Below are 16105 nucleotides of genomic sequence, written 5' to 3' on the forward strand. Positions count from 1 at the left end.
GATGGTGAGTTCTAGTCCCACCTTAGGTAGGAAAGCTGGCTGGATGTCTTTGGGCCAATCACCAGGTGACAGTGAATTCTAGTCCTGCCTTAGGCACGAAAGCCAGCTGGGTGACTTTGGGCCAATCACCAGGTGACAGTGAATTCTAGTCCTGCCTTAGGCACGAAAGCCAGCTGGGTGACTTTGGTCCAATCACCAGGAAACACTATGAAAACCAGGAGATGGTGAGTTCTAGTCCCACCTTAGACATAAAAGCCATCTGTGTGACTGGGCTGATCACCAGGTGACAGTGAGTTCTAGTTCCACCTTAGACATAAAAGCCGTCCGGGTGACTGGGCCGATCACCAGGCAATAGTGAGTTCTAGTCCTACTTTAACCATGAAAGCCGGCTGGGTGACTTTGTGCCAATCACCAGGTGACAGTGAGTTCTAGTCCCACCTTAGACATAAAAGCCATCTGGGTGACTGGGCCGATCACCAGGTGTCAGTGAATTCTAGTCCCACCTTAGACATAAAAGCCATCTGGGTGACTGGGCCGATCACCAGGTGACAGTGAGTTCAAGTCCTGCTTTAGGCACGAAAGCCGGCTGGGTGACTTTATGCCGGTCATTCTCTCAACCATCTCCACTTCCAAGCAAACCACTCAATCTAGTCTACAAAATCAACACAAAATCTGCCGATTTCAAAGAAAACTTTAATATCCGCCTTTCGCGGAAAACGAAAGCCTTGTGCGGGGCCGCTCAGAAAGTTGAGGCAGGCGGAGGGCGATAACCGAGAGTATCTCCCAACATCAAACCTTTCCGCTCTATGATTTGACCCAGGAGGGCAAAGAAACGGCCTTGAAATGACCCCAATTGGATTTTATTCCCCCCTAAAACAGTTTGGGGCAGATGGAACAAGGAACGAAATCCGTGAAAATGAGCGTCTTTTTTTGAAATCGTTGCTCCTTCTGCGGCGCTCCCTCCCACACTGCAGGACAGAGAAGGGGGTGCTGTGTTTTTTTAAATTCACCCCCCTCCTCAAAAAAACAAAAACCAAACCCAGCACCCCAACATTCAGGGCATTCCCATTAACAAATCTCAGTTCAAATCTTCCCTAAGTCTAGCAGGAGCCCAGTTGTCCTTGTTTCAGTTCAACTTGGCGGCCCTTCCGTCCAGGTGCGTTGGTCAGAGGGCCGGCTGGGGAGGATGGAGACGGTAGTCACAAACTCCTGGAAGTTGCAAAGCTGCTTCTGGACCGGGCCAGAGTTTGTTTGTTTGTTCTTTTGCAACCCGGCAGGGCCAGTGAGAAGTAACTGGTGAATGGTGTGGAAAAGCTCATTTCTTTCCCAGTTGAGCTTTCGCCTGCTCCAGCCTGGCCACCACGGTGGCGTCGGTGCATTTCGAGAGGATGAGTGCCATTTCTGCTTCGTTCTTGCGCTCCACGGCGGCTTCGGCGGCTTGAGTGAAGTCCCTACGGCCACAGGAGGAAGAAAAATGACATTCAAAAGAGACAAAGGCTCATTCGATCCCTTTCCGGAGATTTTCCGCGGCAAAGCTGAACGCTAAGTGAATAGTCCTCATGAGGGAACCTTTCTAATACTAATAAATATATTATTATATATTATAATATTATATATAATAATATTATATAATAATATGATATTAAATAATACTATTATTATTTCTAATAATAATAATAATTAGCCAGCTAATCCCTCACCCACCCTCGCAGAATTTCTTGAGGAGAATTAAAAGTGTCTAAAATGGCGCCTCTGATAAATATGGTGTATATATTTGGATTCAGAGCCCCTTTTTTAAAAACAATGTGGGTTCAAATTCTGCATTTCCTCAGCTTTAAAATCACAAACTCGGGCTGGGTCCATTGAGGTTACCTATTTGGCGTTGCTCAAACGTGGCCCCTTTAAGACCAGTGGGACTTCAATTCCCAGAAGCCGGCTGAGGGGTGGAATTCTGGGAGTTGAAGTCCCACAGGTCTTAAAGGGGCCACGTTTGAAAAATAAAAACCCAAAACAAAACAGTGATTTCATCCAATTTCTGCTGAAGGCAGGAATCCAGATACTAAAATTTAAACCCATTCTCCTGCCTTTTTTGCCTTGAGGGAGGACAGCTCTTGAGCCCTCTTTTTTTTTGGGGGGGGGGGTGACCCCCTTAGGGGTCTCTCATGTACCTTCTTGGTAGGATTTCACTCTGAAAATGGATGAAAACGCACCCCAGTTCAAGTCAGAGGAGCAGAAAAGGAGGCCAAGAAGGCCCAGAAAGGCTCTGACCCACATATCTGGGGTCCCACCACTCAGGAAATTTAAGGGGACGGGAGTCTGAGATTCCGGGGAGAGTTGGGGGGGCACGCCTGCTACCTACCCCACCAAGAGGAACGCCTTCACTTTCTGTTCGGGGGTGACTCGGGCGGCGTACTTCTTGGCTTCACCCGGCCTGCCATACTTCATGCTGATCTCTGCAAAGGGCTGCAAGGGAGGAAAGGGGACCACACAATGATCACCTGCAAAGGGCCAGGCCAATCACAAGAGAAAACCCAAGGCCGATTCTTGTTGTTGTTGTTTTTTTCAGACCTTGATCCACCTCTGTGGAAATGACAAGGAATTTTAAGATCTGTTGAAGATCTGTCGGAAGTCATTATTTCATAAGGTTAGGGTTTTTCTTTCTTTCTTACTTCTCTTGTATTCTTTCTTTCCTTTTCTTCCTCCTTCTTTCCTTCCTTCCTTTCATCAATCTCTCCTTCCTTCCATCCATCCATCTCAATCCTTTCTTTACTTCTCTTTCTTTCCATCTCAATCCTTCCTTTCTTTCCTTTTTCCTTCCATCTCACTCCATCTATTTCAGCCCTTCCTTCTTTCCTTCCATCTCGATCCTTCCTTCCATCCACCTCAGTCCTTCCTTCTTTCCTTCCATCTTGATCCTTCCTTCCTTCCATCTTAATCCTTCCTTCCCTCCCTTTCTACCTCAATCCTCCCTTCCCTTCTTTTCTTTTCCTATCTCTTTCTTTCTCTATCTGTTTTTATTTTATGTAAAACCCTCGGTAAACAGAACGGAACAAAGGCAAGGAATTGAAGTCTCGTCTTGACAAATGGCTGGGAGGGAAGGTACAATTACTCAGTTCTGCAGAAACACACACACACACACACACACACACACCCTCCAACTTGACTTTTTAGCCCTCCAGAAAATTGGGTAGTGAAAATTTTGGACAAGGTTTCCCAAGATCCATCCAAGACAGCTTGGAAGAATAGTTCCTAACTACAGACTTCAACTCCCAGAATTCTCATCCATGGCCATGCTGACTCTGGAATTCTGGGATTTCAGGTCCATCTACTTGGACATGCCCCAGATTGGGACACAACGCCCTACAAAAATCCAGAAACGTTTCTGGTGGTGTCCTTTTCTTGACGTGTCTACTTTTGCCCCCCCCGGGGATATCTTCTTGAGAAATTGTAGAATTCAAGTGTGTTGAGTTAAGAAAACAGACCCACCACCATTTCCCCCGTCATCTTCTCACCAGGTAGCCGATAGGTGACTTTTTGGACTTGGAGAACTTCTCTAGATCTTCCCAGGCCCCTTGTTCTGCCAAGGCACTGATCTTCAGCCACCAGAACCTGTCAAGACAGCAAGGGAACAGATCAAGAACAAACATCTTCATTAGAATAGAACAGAGTAGAGTAGAGTAGAGTAGAGTATTGAATTGAATAGAGTACAATAGAATAGAATTGAGTAGAGTGAGTAGACTAGACTAGACTAGACTAGACTAGACTAGAATAGAATAGAATAGAATAGAATAGAATAGAATAGAATAGAATAGAATAGAAATGGAATTCTTTATTGGCCAAGCGTGATTGGACACACAAGGAATTTGTCTCGGTGCAGATGCTCTCAGTGTACATAAAAGAAAAGAGACATTCGTCAAGAGTCAAGAATCATCAGGTACAACACTTAATGATAGTCATGGGGTACCATAAGCCATCAAATCAGACTAGGAAACAGTCCATAAAAATCGTAAGGATACAAGCGACAAAGTTATAATCATACAGTCATAAGTGGGAAGAGATGGGTGAAAGGAAGGATGGGAGGATTAATAATAATAGTAATGCAGACTTAGTAAATAGTTGGACCATGTTGAGGGAATTATTTGTTTAGCAGAGTGATGGTGTTTGGGAAAAACTGTCCTTGTGTCTAGTTGTTCTGGCATGCAGGGCTCTATAGCGTCGTTTTGAGGGAAGGAGTTGAAACAGTTTATGTCCGGGATGTGAGGGGTCTGTAAATATTTCCACAGCCCTCTTTTTGACTCATGCGGGATACAGGTCCTCCCTGGAAGGCAGGTTAGTAGTAATTGTTTTTTTCTGCAGTCCTAATTATCATCTGAGGTCTGTGTCTGTCCTGTTGGGTTGCAGAACCAAACCAGACAGTTATGGATGTGCAGATGACAGACTCAATAATTCCTCTGTGGAACTGGGTCAGCAGCTCCTTGGGCAATTTGGCCTTCCTGAGTTGGTGCAGAAAGAACATTCTTTGTTTTGCTTTTTTGATGACATTTTTGATGTTGGGTGTTCATTTTAGGCTTGAGATATAGAACCTAGAAATTTAAAGGTCTCTACTGTTGATTCTGTGTTGATACTGCAATACAGTCTCAGCTGTATACTAGTTAGTGTATCTGCCTCCAATTTGAGATTCTCCAGATGTGTTGGAAGACACACGTGATTTTTTTGAGGAAAGCTGAGCGAGAATATATGAGTTATCTCATTCCAGTCCATCTTCATACAGAGTTTAAGTCAGGGGGTGTCCAATTTTGGCAACTTTGAAAGCTGTGGACTTCAACTCCCAGAATTCCCCAGCCAGCCCTCCGGAGGCTGAAAACAGGCACTTCCGGTATTTCCGGAAGGCCTGTTTTTCAGCCTCCCGAGGCTACAGAGGTTCCCCTTGAGCCTCCGGGAGGGCAAAAACGGCCTCCAATGGGCCAAAAATCAGTTGGGAGGCATGTGCGTGCACAGTACAGCTGAGGGGGCGGGGCGGGGGGCATTGTGGGCACCGCCATGCTGGTTTCGGCACACCACAAGAAAAAGGTTCGCCATCACTGGTGTAGAGTTTCCTGCTTGAACAGGGGGGGTTGGACTAGAAGACCTCCAAGGTCCCTTCCAACTCTTTTTGACATGATTCCCTTAACAGCCGGGACAGGAAAGATCGTAAAAATGGGCCAAAACCCATTTGACAACTGTCTTGCTTAGCAACAGGCTCAATCGTGGTTGTAAGCCGAGGACTACCTATTCTATCTCGAGTCACCTGGATTAACCCATCCCGGTTTATTCCTGAGTGGTAGCGAATCAGAACTCCGAGAAGGAATAGGCCCGCCCGTCTGTTGTGGTTCGTCAGCAGCAGGTGCGGATGGCTGAGGTCTCGGAGAGCGAGGACTTGGATGAGGGGCCTGTATGTGATGCAGGGATGGGGCCAGGATCCTCAGGGCGTGGGGTGCTGCCTTCGGAGCTTGTGGAGGCTGGCAGCAGTGAGGAAGAGCACCCTGAGGAGCCTCTGCCCAGTGTGCGTGCGCATAGGGCTGCTCAAAGGAAAGAGCAGCTGCAACAGCACAGGGGATGCGGGAGTAAGGCTGCAAGGTAATGCCCCCCCCTTTAAGAGATAAAAGCCAGCGGAGAAACCGGAGTTCTGTGCAGGAAGCAAATAAGTTTTTCCACTCAAGCTTTGTGGACGTTCGGAATATCTTTGTGTTTGAAGACTCTTTGTGTTTGAACTATTTCTCGGCAACTTCATCTAGCGTTCTTGGCAGCCTCGCACCACCTCGGCAAGGCTCGTTCTTATCAGAGACGATTAGTTTGAAACAACCTTTTCACCGGGAAGGAACGGAATTCGTAGAGAATCGTTAAAAGGTTTTGCTGTTCCCTCCGTTTCGTGTTTGTTTCCTTGGAACCAGGTTTGGGTCAGAACACTTTCAAGCCAGCTGGTGTGGGGTAAAGGGTTCAAGCCCTTTGCCCTGGGCTTCCCGAACCTCAGCCCTCTCCCCGGGACTGTCCTCACCGTTTATCGGGGATACGGAAGTCCCGGTACAGATGCTCAGCAAGCTTGTGCTTCCCATCCAGAATGAGGTTGTAGACGGTGTCGTGCAGAGAAAGGTCCACGTAGGGTTTGTCGAAGTCGTCCTGAAAGCGACGCTGTTGACGCAACAGCTTGATCTGGTCTTCGGAGGCCTGGTGAGCAGAAGAAGGAAAAAGCACAGTTGCTTTCCGGATGGGTCTAGGACAATTTGCCGCAGTCAGATTTGCCACGGCCAAATCGCCACAGTCAACTTTCCACAGTCCAGCCAACTCACTACGGCCAACTCACGACAGAGAACTCGCCACGGCCATCTAGCCACGGCCAACTCACCACAGCCAGCTTGCCACAATCAACTCACCACGCCCAAATCGCCACAGTCAGTTCATCATAGTTCGCCGTGGCCAAATTGCCACAGTCAGTTCACCACAGTCAACTTACCACAGTCAACACACCATGGCCAACTTGCCATGGACATCTAGCCACAGCCAACTCACCACAACCAACTTGCCACAATCAACTTGCCACAGTGAACTCACCACAGTCAATTTGCTACAGTCAACTCACCATGACCAACTTGACCTAGAGAACTCGACACAGCCATGTAGCCATGGCCAACTCACCATGACCAACTCACCAAAGCCAACTTGCCACAATCAACTCACCACGGCCAAAGCACCAGTCAATTCGTCATAGTCAATTCGCCACGGCCAAATCGCCACAGTCAACTTGCCACAGTCAACACACCATGGCCAACTCACCACAGCCAACTTGCCACAGTCAACTCACCACAGAGAACTCGACACAGCCATCTAGCCACAGCCAACTCTCCATGACCAACTCGCCACAGTCAACTTGCCACCAATCAACTCACCATGGCCAACTCGCCATGGCCAACTCACCACAGTCAATTCTCCACAGTCAACTCACCATGGCCAACTTGACCCAGAGAACTCGCCACAGCCATCTAGCCATGGCCAACTCACCATGACCAACTCAACACAGTCAACGTGCCACCAATCAACTCACCATGACCAACTCGCCACAGTCAACTTGCCACCAATCAACTCACCATGGCCAACTCGCCATGGCCAACTCACCACAGTCAATTCACCACAGTCAACTCACCATGGCCAACTTGACCCAGAGAACTCACCACAGCCATCTAGCCATGGCCAACTCACCATGACCAACTCAACACAGTCAACTTGCCACCAATCCACTCGCCATGGCCAACTCACCACAGTCAATTTGCCACAGTCAACTCACCATGGCCAACTCGCCATAGACCAACTCACCACAGTCAACTTGCCACCAATCCACTCGCCATGGCCAACTCACCACAGTCAATTTGCCACAGTCAACTCACCATGACCAACTCACCACAGCCAACTTGCCACCAATCAACTCACCATGGCCAACTTGACCCAGAGAACCCGCCACAGCCATCTAGCCATGGCCAACTCAGCATGACCAACTCACCACAGCCAACTTGCCACAATCAACTCACCACGGCCAAATCACCAGTCAATTCGTCATTGTCAACTCGCCACGGCCAACAGAAATTCTGGTCACAATTGCAATTGTAAGTCAAGGTTGACCAGAGGTGGTATTCAGCAGGTCCTGACTGGTTCTGGAGAACCGTTAGCGGATATTTTGAGTAGTTTGGAGAACCGGTAGCAGAAATTTTGAGTAGTTTGGAATATCACCTTCGACTGGTTAGTGGGGGGTGAGGATTTTACAGTATCCTTCCCCTGCCACACCCACCAAGCTACACCCACAGAACCAGTAGTTAAAAAAATTTGAATCCCACCCCTGAGAATCAGGCTCTCTTTGGCCCTCGGGGCCTTGTTCCCTCACCTTGGCTGCAAACTCATTCTTGGCTTTGTAGTACTCGTCGACTGCGTTCTGAAGACTGGCCACACGCCCCTCGATCCACTGAGGAAGAAAGCAGATCCTGCAGGTTGAATCTACTTTGTAAAAAAAAAAAAAAAATCCCCGAAGCCAAAGTACTTAAATAAAAAAATCAAAGCACTAACAAGAGGAGTAGGCCAACTTGTTTTTCCAAAGAACCTGAAGGCAGGATAAGAAGCAACGGATGGAAGGAGAGAATGAGAGAAGAGACTGGAAGGACAGCTGTCTAAAATAGTATAGGGTTTCCTGCCCGAAGGGGTTAGACTAGAGGACCTCCAAGGTCCCTTCCAACTCTCTTATCCTCTTCTCTTCTGTCGGCTTCCCTTTCCTAATACTTCCAGGCCCACTTCCGGAGATTTCAACCAGAACCTTAAGGACTAGAAACTTTCAGAGAGCAAGAGAGGGATCATGAAACTTAATTAATCGTGGTTTGTCTATCTCCCCTTTTAACCACAAATGCAAAAGATTTGCAGGCTACTTGGGAGAACGTGCAACGCTTCTAATATTAGAAAAATATTAGAATGTGCAGAAATGAACAGATTAGCACTTGCAATTAAAGAGAAGGAGCGAACTGAGATTATAAGATATGGGAACTATTTTATCAATGGCTAGAGGAAAAAATATGAAAGCTAGAAATAGCTAATAGATTAGTGAAATATGGAAAATAGGTTTACAGAAGTAAACATGCTAAGAAGAGGAGCATTATAGTAATGGAGATGTTATGTATGTTAATAAGATAACAAGAATAGAGAATGAATACCAAAGTAATGAACATGGATGTACATTTTAATTGTTATTGCACTCTGTCTGTCTGTCTTTCCATGTGTCTGTCTATCTATCAATCTATCTATCCACTATATTTCCATTGTTTGTCTGTCTTGTCTATCTATCTGTCTGTCTGTCTGTCTGTCCGTCTATCATCTATTGATCTATCTATCCACTATATCGCCACTGTCTGTCTGTCTGTCTGTCTGTCTATCATCTGTCTATCATCTATCACTCAATCTATCCACTATTTCTCCATTGTCTGTCTGTGTGTGTCTGTCTGTCTATCTATCGTCTATCTGTCTGTCTATCATCTATCAATCAATCTATCCACTATATCTCCATGTGTCTGTCTATCTATCTGTCTGTCTGTCTATCATCTATCAATCTATCTATCTATCCACTATATCTCCACTGTCTGTCTGTCTGTCTGTCTGTCTGTCTGTCTGTCTGTCTGTCTGTCTGTCTGTCTATCTGTCTATCTATCTATCATCTATCTGTCTATGATCTATCAATCAATCTATGCACTATATCTCCATTGTTTGTCTGTCTGTCTGTGTCTGTCTGTCTATCTATCATCTGTCTGTCTACCTATCATCTATATCAATCTATGTAATTTATCTAATCTCAATCTCTCTCTCTCTCCCTCCCTCCCTGCCTCCCTCCTCTGGATCAGAATCTGCCAGGCGTTTTTCCATGCCCGCTGCCCCGTTGCAACGGCACCTACCTTCTCACTGACGTAGCTGCTACGGACGTGGAAGTTGCCCAGTTCTTGGTGGTTGTCGTCTTGATTGTAGAGGTCTTTAAGTGTGTTGGGCTCCTTATGTTTGCAGAACTGAGGAGGGACAAGAGCCGTACATGAAAAAGGTTGGGTATAAATTGATTCATTGTCCTCGTTCTCATAGCTCTTCATGTTTTTTCTATTTAAGAACCTTTTCATTTTTTTAAATTACATTTGTTTTTATTAAATTAAATGTATATGCTTCCCCTCTCGCCCCCTGGAGTAAGTCTAGGAGGCTTAAAACACATTATTTGGAGACTTTTACCTCAGATCTATTTTATCTTATTTATTTTATTTATTTCCTTATTCGTGGGCCCAAAGTTTGAGCAGAGGCCGTCAACCTTAGCCACTTTAAGATGTGTGGACTTCAACTCCCAGAATTCCTCAGCCAGCTATGCTTTAGGGCCACAACATGGCTGCCATGCTGTCTGGGGAATTCTGGGAGTTGAAATCCACAAGTCTTAAAAGTGCCCAAGTTTGGAGACCCCTGCTTTAGGGCCACAACATGGCTTCCGTGGTGGCTGGGGGATTCTGGGAGTTGAAGTCCACCCATCTTAAACTTGCCAAGTTTGAAAAAAACACTCTTCCACAGTGGCCAGAAACCCTTCACACACAGCAAGGAGGCTCGGAACTTGAATTTTTGGTTGGTCAGAGACACCCAGAATCCTCCAGCCCAAAATCTGAAGATGCGCAGATAAGGGTCCGGTCTGTTTCTCTCTATCTCGGCCGGCTTCTGTGCAGCCAGGCCAGCCCCAGCAACGAGAGCACGTGGCTCAAAAACCTCACCTGACGATAGAGACTCAACGCCACGGGCTGGTTCTGCAAAGCCATGAAGAAATCGCCCCGGCTGAGGTCGTCCTTCAGGCGCGAGATGACGGTGTAAACTGAGCAGGAAGAGGGGGGGGGCAAAAAAGAAAGGAAAGGAGAATGTTTGCCAGCCCGCTCCATCCAGCCTCTCGGCTGGGGAAGGTGGGGCCTGCAATTCGCAGCCGAGATAGCGGCTTTTAATTTGCGCTTGCGTTTCCCCTGGCAGGATATATTCTAGAGGAGGTTAGGGTGGAAAAAAAAATCCCTTTTTTTTCCCCTCCCCTCGCTGAGCTTGCCTTAGCATAAACTGCAGGGGCTCCAGAGGGAAAGATTGCTAAAATGGCTGGATATTCTGTATTTTTATTGCGATTCATTCTTTCCCTCCCTCTCTCCCTCCCTTTCTCTCTCCCTACTTACCTTGATATCTCTCTATATCAATATCCATCTCAATATATAACTATCATCTATGTAAGTATTTAGGTATCCACCCACCCACCTTCATATCTATTGCAATATCGTTGTCTATATTTATCATCTCTCTCATCTATCTATTATTTATCTCTCATCTATCTCTATCTTTCATCTCTCTATCTCATCTATATCTATTTATATCTTACCTCTCATCTCTCATCTCTCTATCATCTATCTCTATATATCTCTATATATCTCCATCCATATCTATCTATCTATCTATCTATCTATCTATCTATCTATCTATCTATCTATCTATCTATCGTCTACCTCTATATACCTATCTCTATATATCTCTATCCATCCATATGTCATCTATCTATCTATCTATCTATCTTATCTAATCTATCTATCTATCTATCTATCTATCTATCTATCTATCTATCTATCTTACTTATCATCTACCTCTATATACCTATCTCTATATATCTCTATCCATCCATATGTCATCTATCTATCTATCCATCCATCCATCCATCCATCCATCCATCTATCTATCTATCTATCTCTCATTTCTCTCTCTCTCTCATCTATTTCTTATCTATCTCACATCTGTAATCTATATCTGTCTGTCTGCTGTCTATTATCACTCTCTCACACACACATATATCTACCTACCTATCTCTCATCTCTCTCATTTCTCTCTCTGATCTATCAATCTATTTCTTATCTATCATCTATCTATCTCTGTCTGCTGTCTATCATCTCTCTCTCTCTCACACACACACACACACATCTACCTATCTCTCATTTCTCTCTCTCTGATCTATCTATTTCTCATCTATCTATCTGTATCTGTCTGTCTGCTGTCTATCATATATCATCTCTCTCTCTCTCTCAATCTCTATCTTCTCTCTCTCTCTCTCTCTCTCTCTCTCCATCCTTCCCTCCCCTCCCCCTCCGATTTACCCAGGTCACTGTCCCCGCTCTCGATGGCTCTGCTCAACGCTAGCTGGTTTCTATTCATGGTCAGCAAAAGAGGAACCTGCTTTCCTGGCCTGGGTTCGTATTCCAGCAGCTGCAAAAACAACAACAACAAAAAACCCCACAAGGTTTCCATCATGAAATTCTGGGAGTTGTTTGAAGTCCAGGCTTCTTCAAGTCGCCGAGGGTGAAAAAACACTGATCTAGCAGGGCAACTTAGGACGTTGTTCTCGCTGACTGTGGCTGGGCCCAGTCCGCCTGCAGAATGCCTAGATCCAAGCTGAAGCTATCTGGGATTTTTCCAGGCGGGCGAGACGAACGCCTCGCATCTCGAAAGGTAGCATGTCAGGGAAATGGCCAGGAGGGAACCCACCCCTCTGAACAGTGGAACAGCTTCCACCAGAAGTTGTGGTGTTCCAACATGGGAGGTTTTTTCCAGAAGACACTGGACAGCCACCTGTCTGAAATGGTATAGTATTTTCTGCTTGGACAGGGGGTTGGACTAGAAGACCTCCAAGGTCCCTTCCAGCCCATTCATCCTATTCCTATTGAGAGAAGCCCTGTTGTTTCCTGCTTCTTAGACCCTCCTTCCTTCCCAGGCCTTCTTCGGGACGGATCACAACCCATTTCCCTCGAACCTTGATAGCCAGCTCTGGCCGGCTGCTCTCGTAAGCCTGCGTCGCGATGTCCGAATACGAAATGCCCACGGCGTCACCGAGTTTCTGGTTGATGACTTGGGCCAATTCCTCGTCTGATTTGTCTCTCTGTTGAACCTGAGAACGAAGAGGTGGGTGTTAAAAACGCCATTTCAGGCCATCCGCGCTTAGCGACTGTTCGCAGTTACGAACGGAGGGGACTGACAACTGGCGCCCGAAGTTAAGAACCGTTGCGTCAAGATGCAATTTCGGGGGAAGGTGGGGGGAAGGACTTGGGCAGGCTGTTCCCACTTAATGACGGCTTTCTGGATCGTACCTTGTAACAGGCCCAGTGGGCCAAAATCCGGCTTATTCCTTGGAATTCGGAGAGACGGAGATACTCGCAGATCTTGATGGCGATGGGATACAGTCTTCTTAAAACCACCCTAAAACACAACGGCTGAAGGGTCAGGTCACACGGCTAGAATACAAGCCGTGGTTTGTGACAGGCGTGCATTCCCATGGAACAGGGCTCAGTCTTTAACCGGGAGCCAAAAGAGAGCCTCCAGCTTTAGGGACAGGCTATTTTGGCTACAAAAAGCCAGTTTAGTATAGTGGCTGAAGGTGCCAGGGGACTTTGGGCCAATCACTAGGAGACTGTGAGTTCTAGTACTGCCTTAGGCATGAAAGCTGGCTTGGTGACATTGAGCCAATGACCAGAAGACAGTGAGTTCTAGTTTCGCCTTAGGCATGAAAACTGGCTGGGTAACTTTGGGCCAATGACCAGGAGATGGTGAATTCTAGTTCTGTCTTAGGCATGAAAGCTGGCTGGGTGATTTTGGGCCAATCACCAGGAGACAGTGAATTCTAGTTCTGTCTTAGGCATGAAAGCCAGCTGGGTGATTTTGGGCCAATGACCAGGAGACAGTGAATTCTAGTTCTGTCTTAGGCATGAAAGCCGGCTGGGTGACTTTAAGCCTGTCAATCTATCTTAACCTCAAGAAGGAGTCAATGGCCAACCAGTTCTAAACAAACTTGCCAAGAAAACTATCCAGGATGTCTCGAAGAATCAACCAAATTGAACTTATAATAATAATAAGAAGAAGAAGAAGAAGAAGGAGGAGGAGGAGGAGGAGGAGGAGGAGGAGGAGGAGGAGGAAGAAGAAGAAGAAGAAGAAGAGGAAGAGGAAGAGGAAGAAGAAGAAGAAGAAGAAGAAAAAGAAGAAGAAGAAGAAGAAGAAGAAGAAGAAGAAGAAGAAGAAGAAGAAGAAGAAGAAGAAGAAGAAGAAGAAGAAGAAGAAGAAGAAGAAGAAGAAGAAGAAGAAGAAGAAGAAGAAGAAGAAGAAGAAGAAGAAGAAGAAGAAGAAGAAGAAGAAGTAGTAGTAGTAGTAGTAGTTGTTCTTGTTGAGAAGGTTCTGGAGAATGGAAAAGCCAAGATCTTGTGGGACTTCAGAATTCAGACGGACAGGCACTTGGCCCACCACACGCCTGACATAACAATAGTTGAGAAGAAAAAGGGTTTGGTTCATTGACATGGCAATACCTGGTGACGCACGAATTGAAGACACGCAGCAAGAAAAAAAATCACAAAGTATCGGGACTTACAAATTGAAGTTGAGCGACTTTGGAAAAAGAAATCGTGTGTTATCCCAATTGTAATTGGAGCCCTTGGAGCAATACCTAAAGGGCTGCTTTGCTATTTGGAAATCCTGAATTTATCAGGCTTGAATACCCTGATTCAACAAAAAAAACCACCCTACTTGGAACAGCTTATATCCTCCAATGCTACCTAGACAGTTCCTAGTTCCTTGGTTAGGACTCTAGCTGTTGAGCTACCAACCAGCCCCAAAGGCTGTGAATCTCGCCAAACTAATAATAATAACAATAATATAAAAAACAATTTTGACTTCTACCGATGTTCAGCTTCAGACTCTAGTAAGCCAGAGCAGCCCTTAAACTGAGATTGATCCAGATTTGTCCGTTTTTAGATGGAAAAGAGGAGGGAAATTAACCCAAACGTGCAATACATTTATAGGAGAAATTAAGTTACCTATCCAGTAAAACCTCCTTGGTCAGCTGTTTATATCTGTAAATCATCTGTTAAGAATTTTCTAGGATTCGTTGGTTCACATATCTTGAAGGAAAGGAGATCAGAAGCTTGTATGTTACCCCTCCCCAAATTACAGGCAGACCTCGACCATCCATTTAGTGACTGAAGTTAAAATTGGATCAGAAAAAAAGTAACTTATGGCCTGTTTTCACACTTACGACCATTGCAACATCCCCTTGGTTACATGATCCAAATTCAGACATTTGGCAACTGACTCATACTTACAACGGCTGCGCTTGGCCCGGGGCCACCTGATCCTCTTTTACGACTGTCTGATGAGCAAACTCAACGGGGGAAGCCAGATTCGCTTAATGACTTGCCGAACCACCGTGAGACAAAAGGTCATAACATGGGGCAAAACTCACTTAACGGCCCCGCCGAGCCTCCATTGGGGTCGTAAATCGAGGACCCCCTGTCTTTTTGTTGCTTTGATGAGAAAGCAAATTTTTGCATGATTAAAAACGGAGGGACAAAAAAATTGTGTGGTGGGGGGGGGAATCCGGTTTCCCGTGATCCATTTTGGTTCCGCCATCCGGAAAGGATACTGGTCGAAGCTGAGGGGCATCCCAATCTGGTAATCTCGCACGGCGTTAAGCACTCGCAGATCTCGGCAGGTTTCGACAAAATGTTCCGGTGCGTATTTGTCGATGAAGCATTTTCCAAAAGAGGCTGCCTACAAGGCGAGAGAAAGAAAAGAGTGAACGAAGGAACTGTTTTCTTCTTTAAAAGCGCAAGTTTGTAGTCCTTATGGTTATCAAGTGGGAAAAGCTTGCAAAGGGAATCCTCGGAGTGGAATCCACCCATCTTAAAGCTTGTTGGTTGGAGGATTCTGGGAGTTGAAGTCCACCCATCTTAAAGCTTGTTGGTTGGAGGATTCTGGGAGTTGAAGTCCACCCATCTTAAAGCTTGTTGGTTGGAGGATTCTGGGAGTTGAAGTCCACCCATCTTAAACCACGGTGGCTGGTGGATTCTGGGAGTGGAAGTCCACCCATCTTAAAGCTTGTTGGTTGGAGGATTCTGGGAGTTGAAGTCCACCCATCTTAAACCAGGATGGCTGGGGAATTCTGGAAGTGGAAGTCCACCCATCTTAAACCAGGATGGCTGGGGAATTGTGGGAGTTCTTAAACCACGATAGCTGGGGAATTCTGGGAGTGGAAGTCCACCCATCTTAAACCAGGATGGCTGGGGAATTCTGGGAGTGGAAGTCCACCCATCTTAAACCAGGATGGCTGGGGAATCCTGGGAGTTGAAGTCCACCCATCTTAAACCACGATGGCTGGGGAATTCTGGGAGTGGAAGTCCACCCATCTTCAACTTGTCAAGCTTGCTAACCACTGGTCTATCCCAACCCTCCCTCTGTTCTCCCACCTGAGCAAAGGGCTGGTCCCAGACCCTCTGCAGGGGTTTACCTGTCCCCTTCTTACCTGGAGCAGAGCTTTCTGGATGGGCGGGGAATGTTCATAGCTGGCTGCTTTAATGCATTGCTCAACAGCCTCCGAAAGCAGTTTCTGGTCCTTGATTTCACGCAGGTATTCATCCGCCTTCTGGCTTTCTTTCTGACAGGAGAGACGAACACAACCCGTTTAAATTTGGCGCTCAGCTGTGGTCATAATTCAAGGACCACCTGGACAGAATTGACTACAACTGAG

The 16105-nt window shown here is 46.2% G+C and overlaps 1 protein-coding gene across 1 annotated transcript in view; it reads right to left on the bottom strand.

The window, feature by feature from the left end:
- Window positions 1-673: 673 nt before the first annotated feature.
- Window positions 674-16105, bottom strand: part of VPS16 (VPS16 core subunit of CORVET and HOPS complexes) — a 33003-nt gene continuing 17571 nt past the window's right edge. The window contains exons 12-24 of the mRNA XM_087935688.1: window positions 15881-16012; window positions 15002-15129; window positions 14397-14432; window positions 12684-12792; window positions 12350-12484; window positions 11697-11805; window positions 10296-10393; window positions 9456-9563; window positions 7910-7987; window positions 6035-6204; window positions 3513-3609; window positions 2360-2463; window positions 674-1451 (exon numbers count right to left, since the gene is read on the bottom strand). Of these exons, the coding sequence (XP_087791814.1) occupies window positions 1316-1451; window positions 2360-2463; window positions 3513-3609; window positions 6035-6204; window positions 7910-7987; window positions 9456-9563; window positions 10296-10393; window positions 11697-11805; window positions 12350-12484; window positions 12684-12792; window positions 14397-14432; window positions 15002-15129; window positions 15881-16012 (1440 nt within the window). The 3' untranslated portion in view covers window positions 674-1315. The remainder of the gene's footprint in view (window positions 1452-2359; window positions 2464-3512; window positions 3610-6034; window positions 6205-7909; window positions 7988-9455; window positions 9564-10295; window positions 10394-11696; window positions 11806-12349; window positions 12485-12683; window positions 12793-14396; window positions 14433-15001; window positions 15130-15880; window positions 16013-16105) is intronic.

The sequence above is a fragment of the Pseudonaja textilis genome, chromosome 6 (genome assembly GCF_049901715.1).
Source record: "Pseudonaja textilis isolate UNSWEBS1 chromosome 6, rPseTex1.2, whole genome shotgun sequence".
Taxonomy (NCBI): domain Eukaryota; kingdom Metazoa; phylum Chordata; class Lepidosauria; order Squamata; family Elapidae; genus Pseudonaja; species Pseudonaja textilis.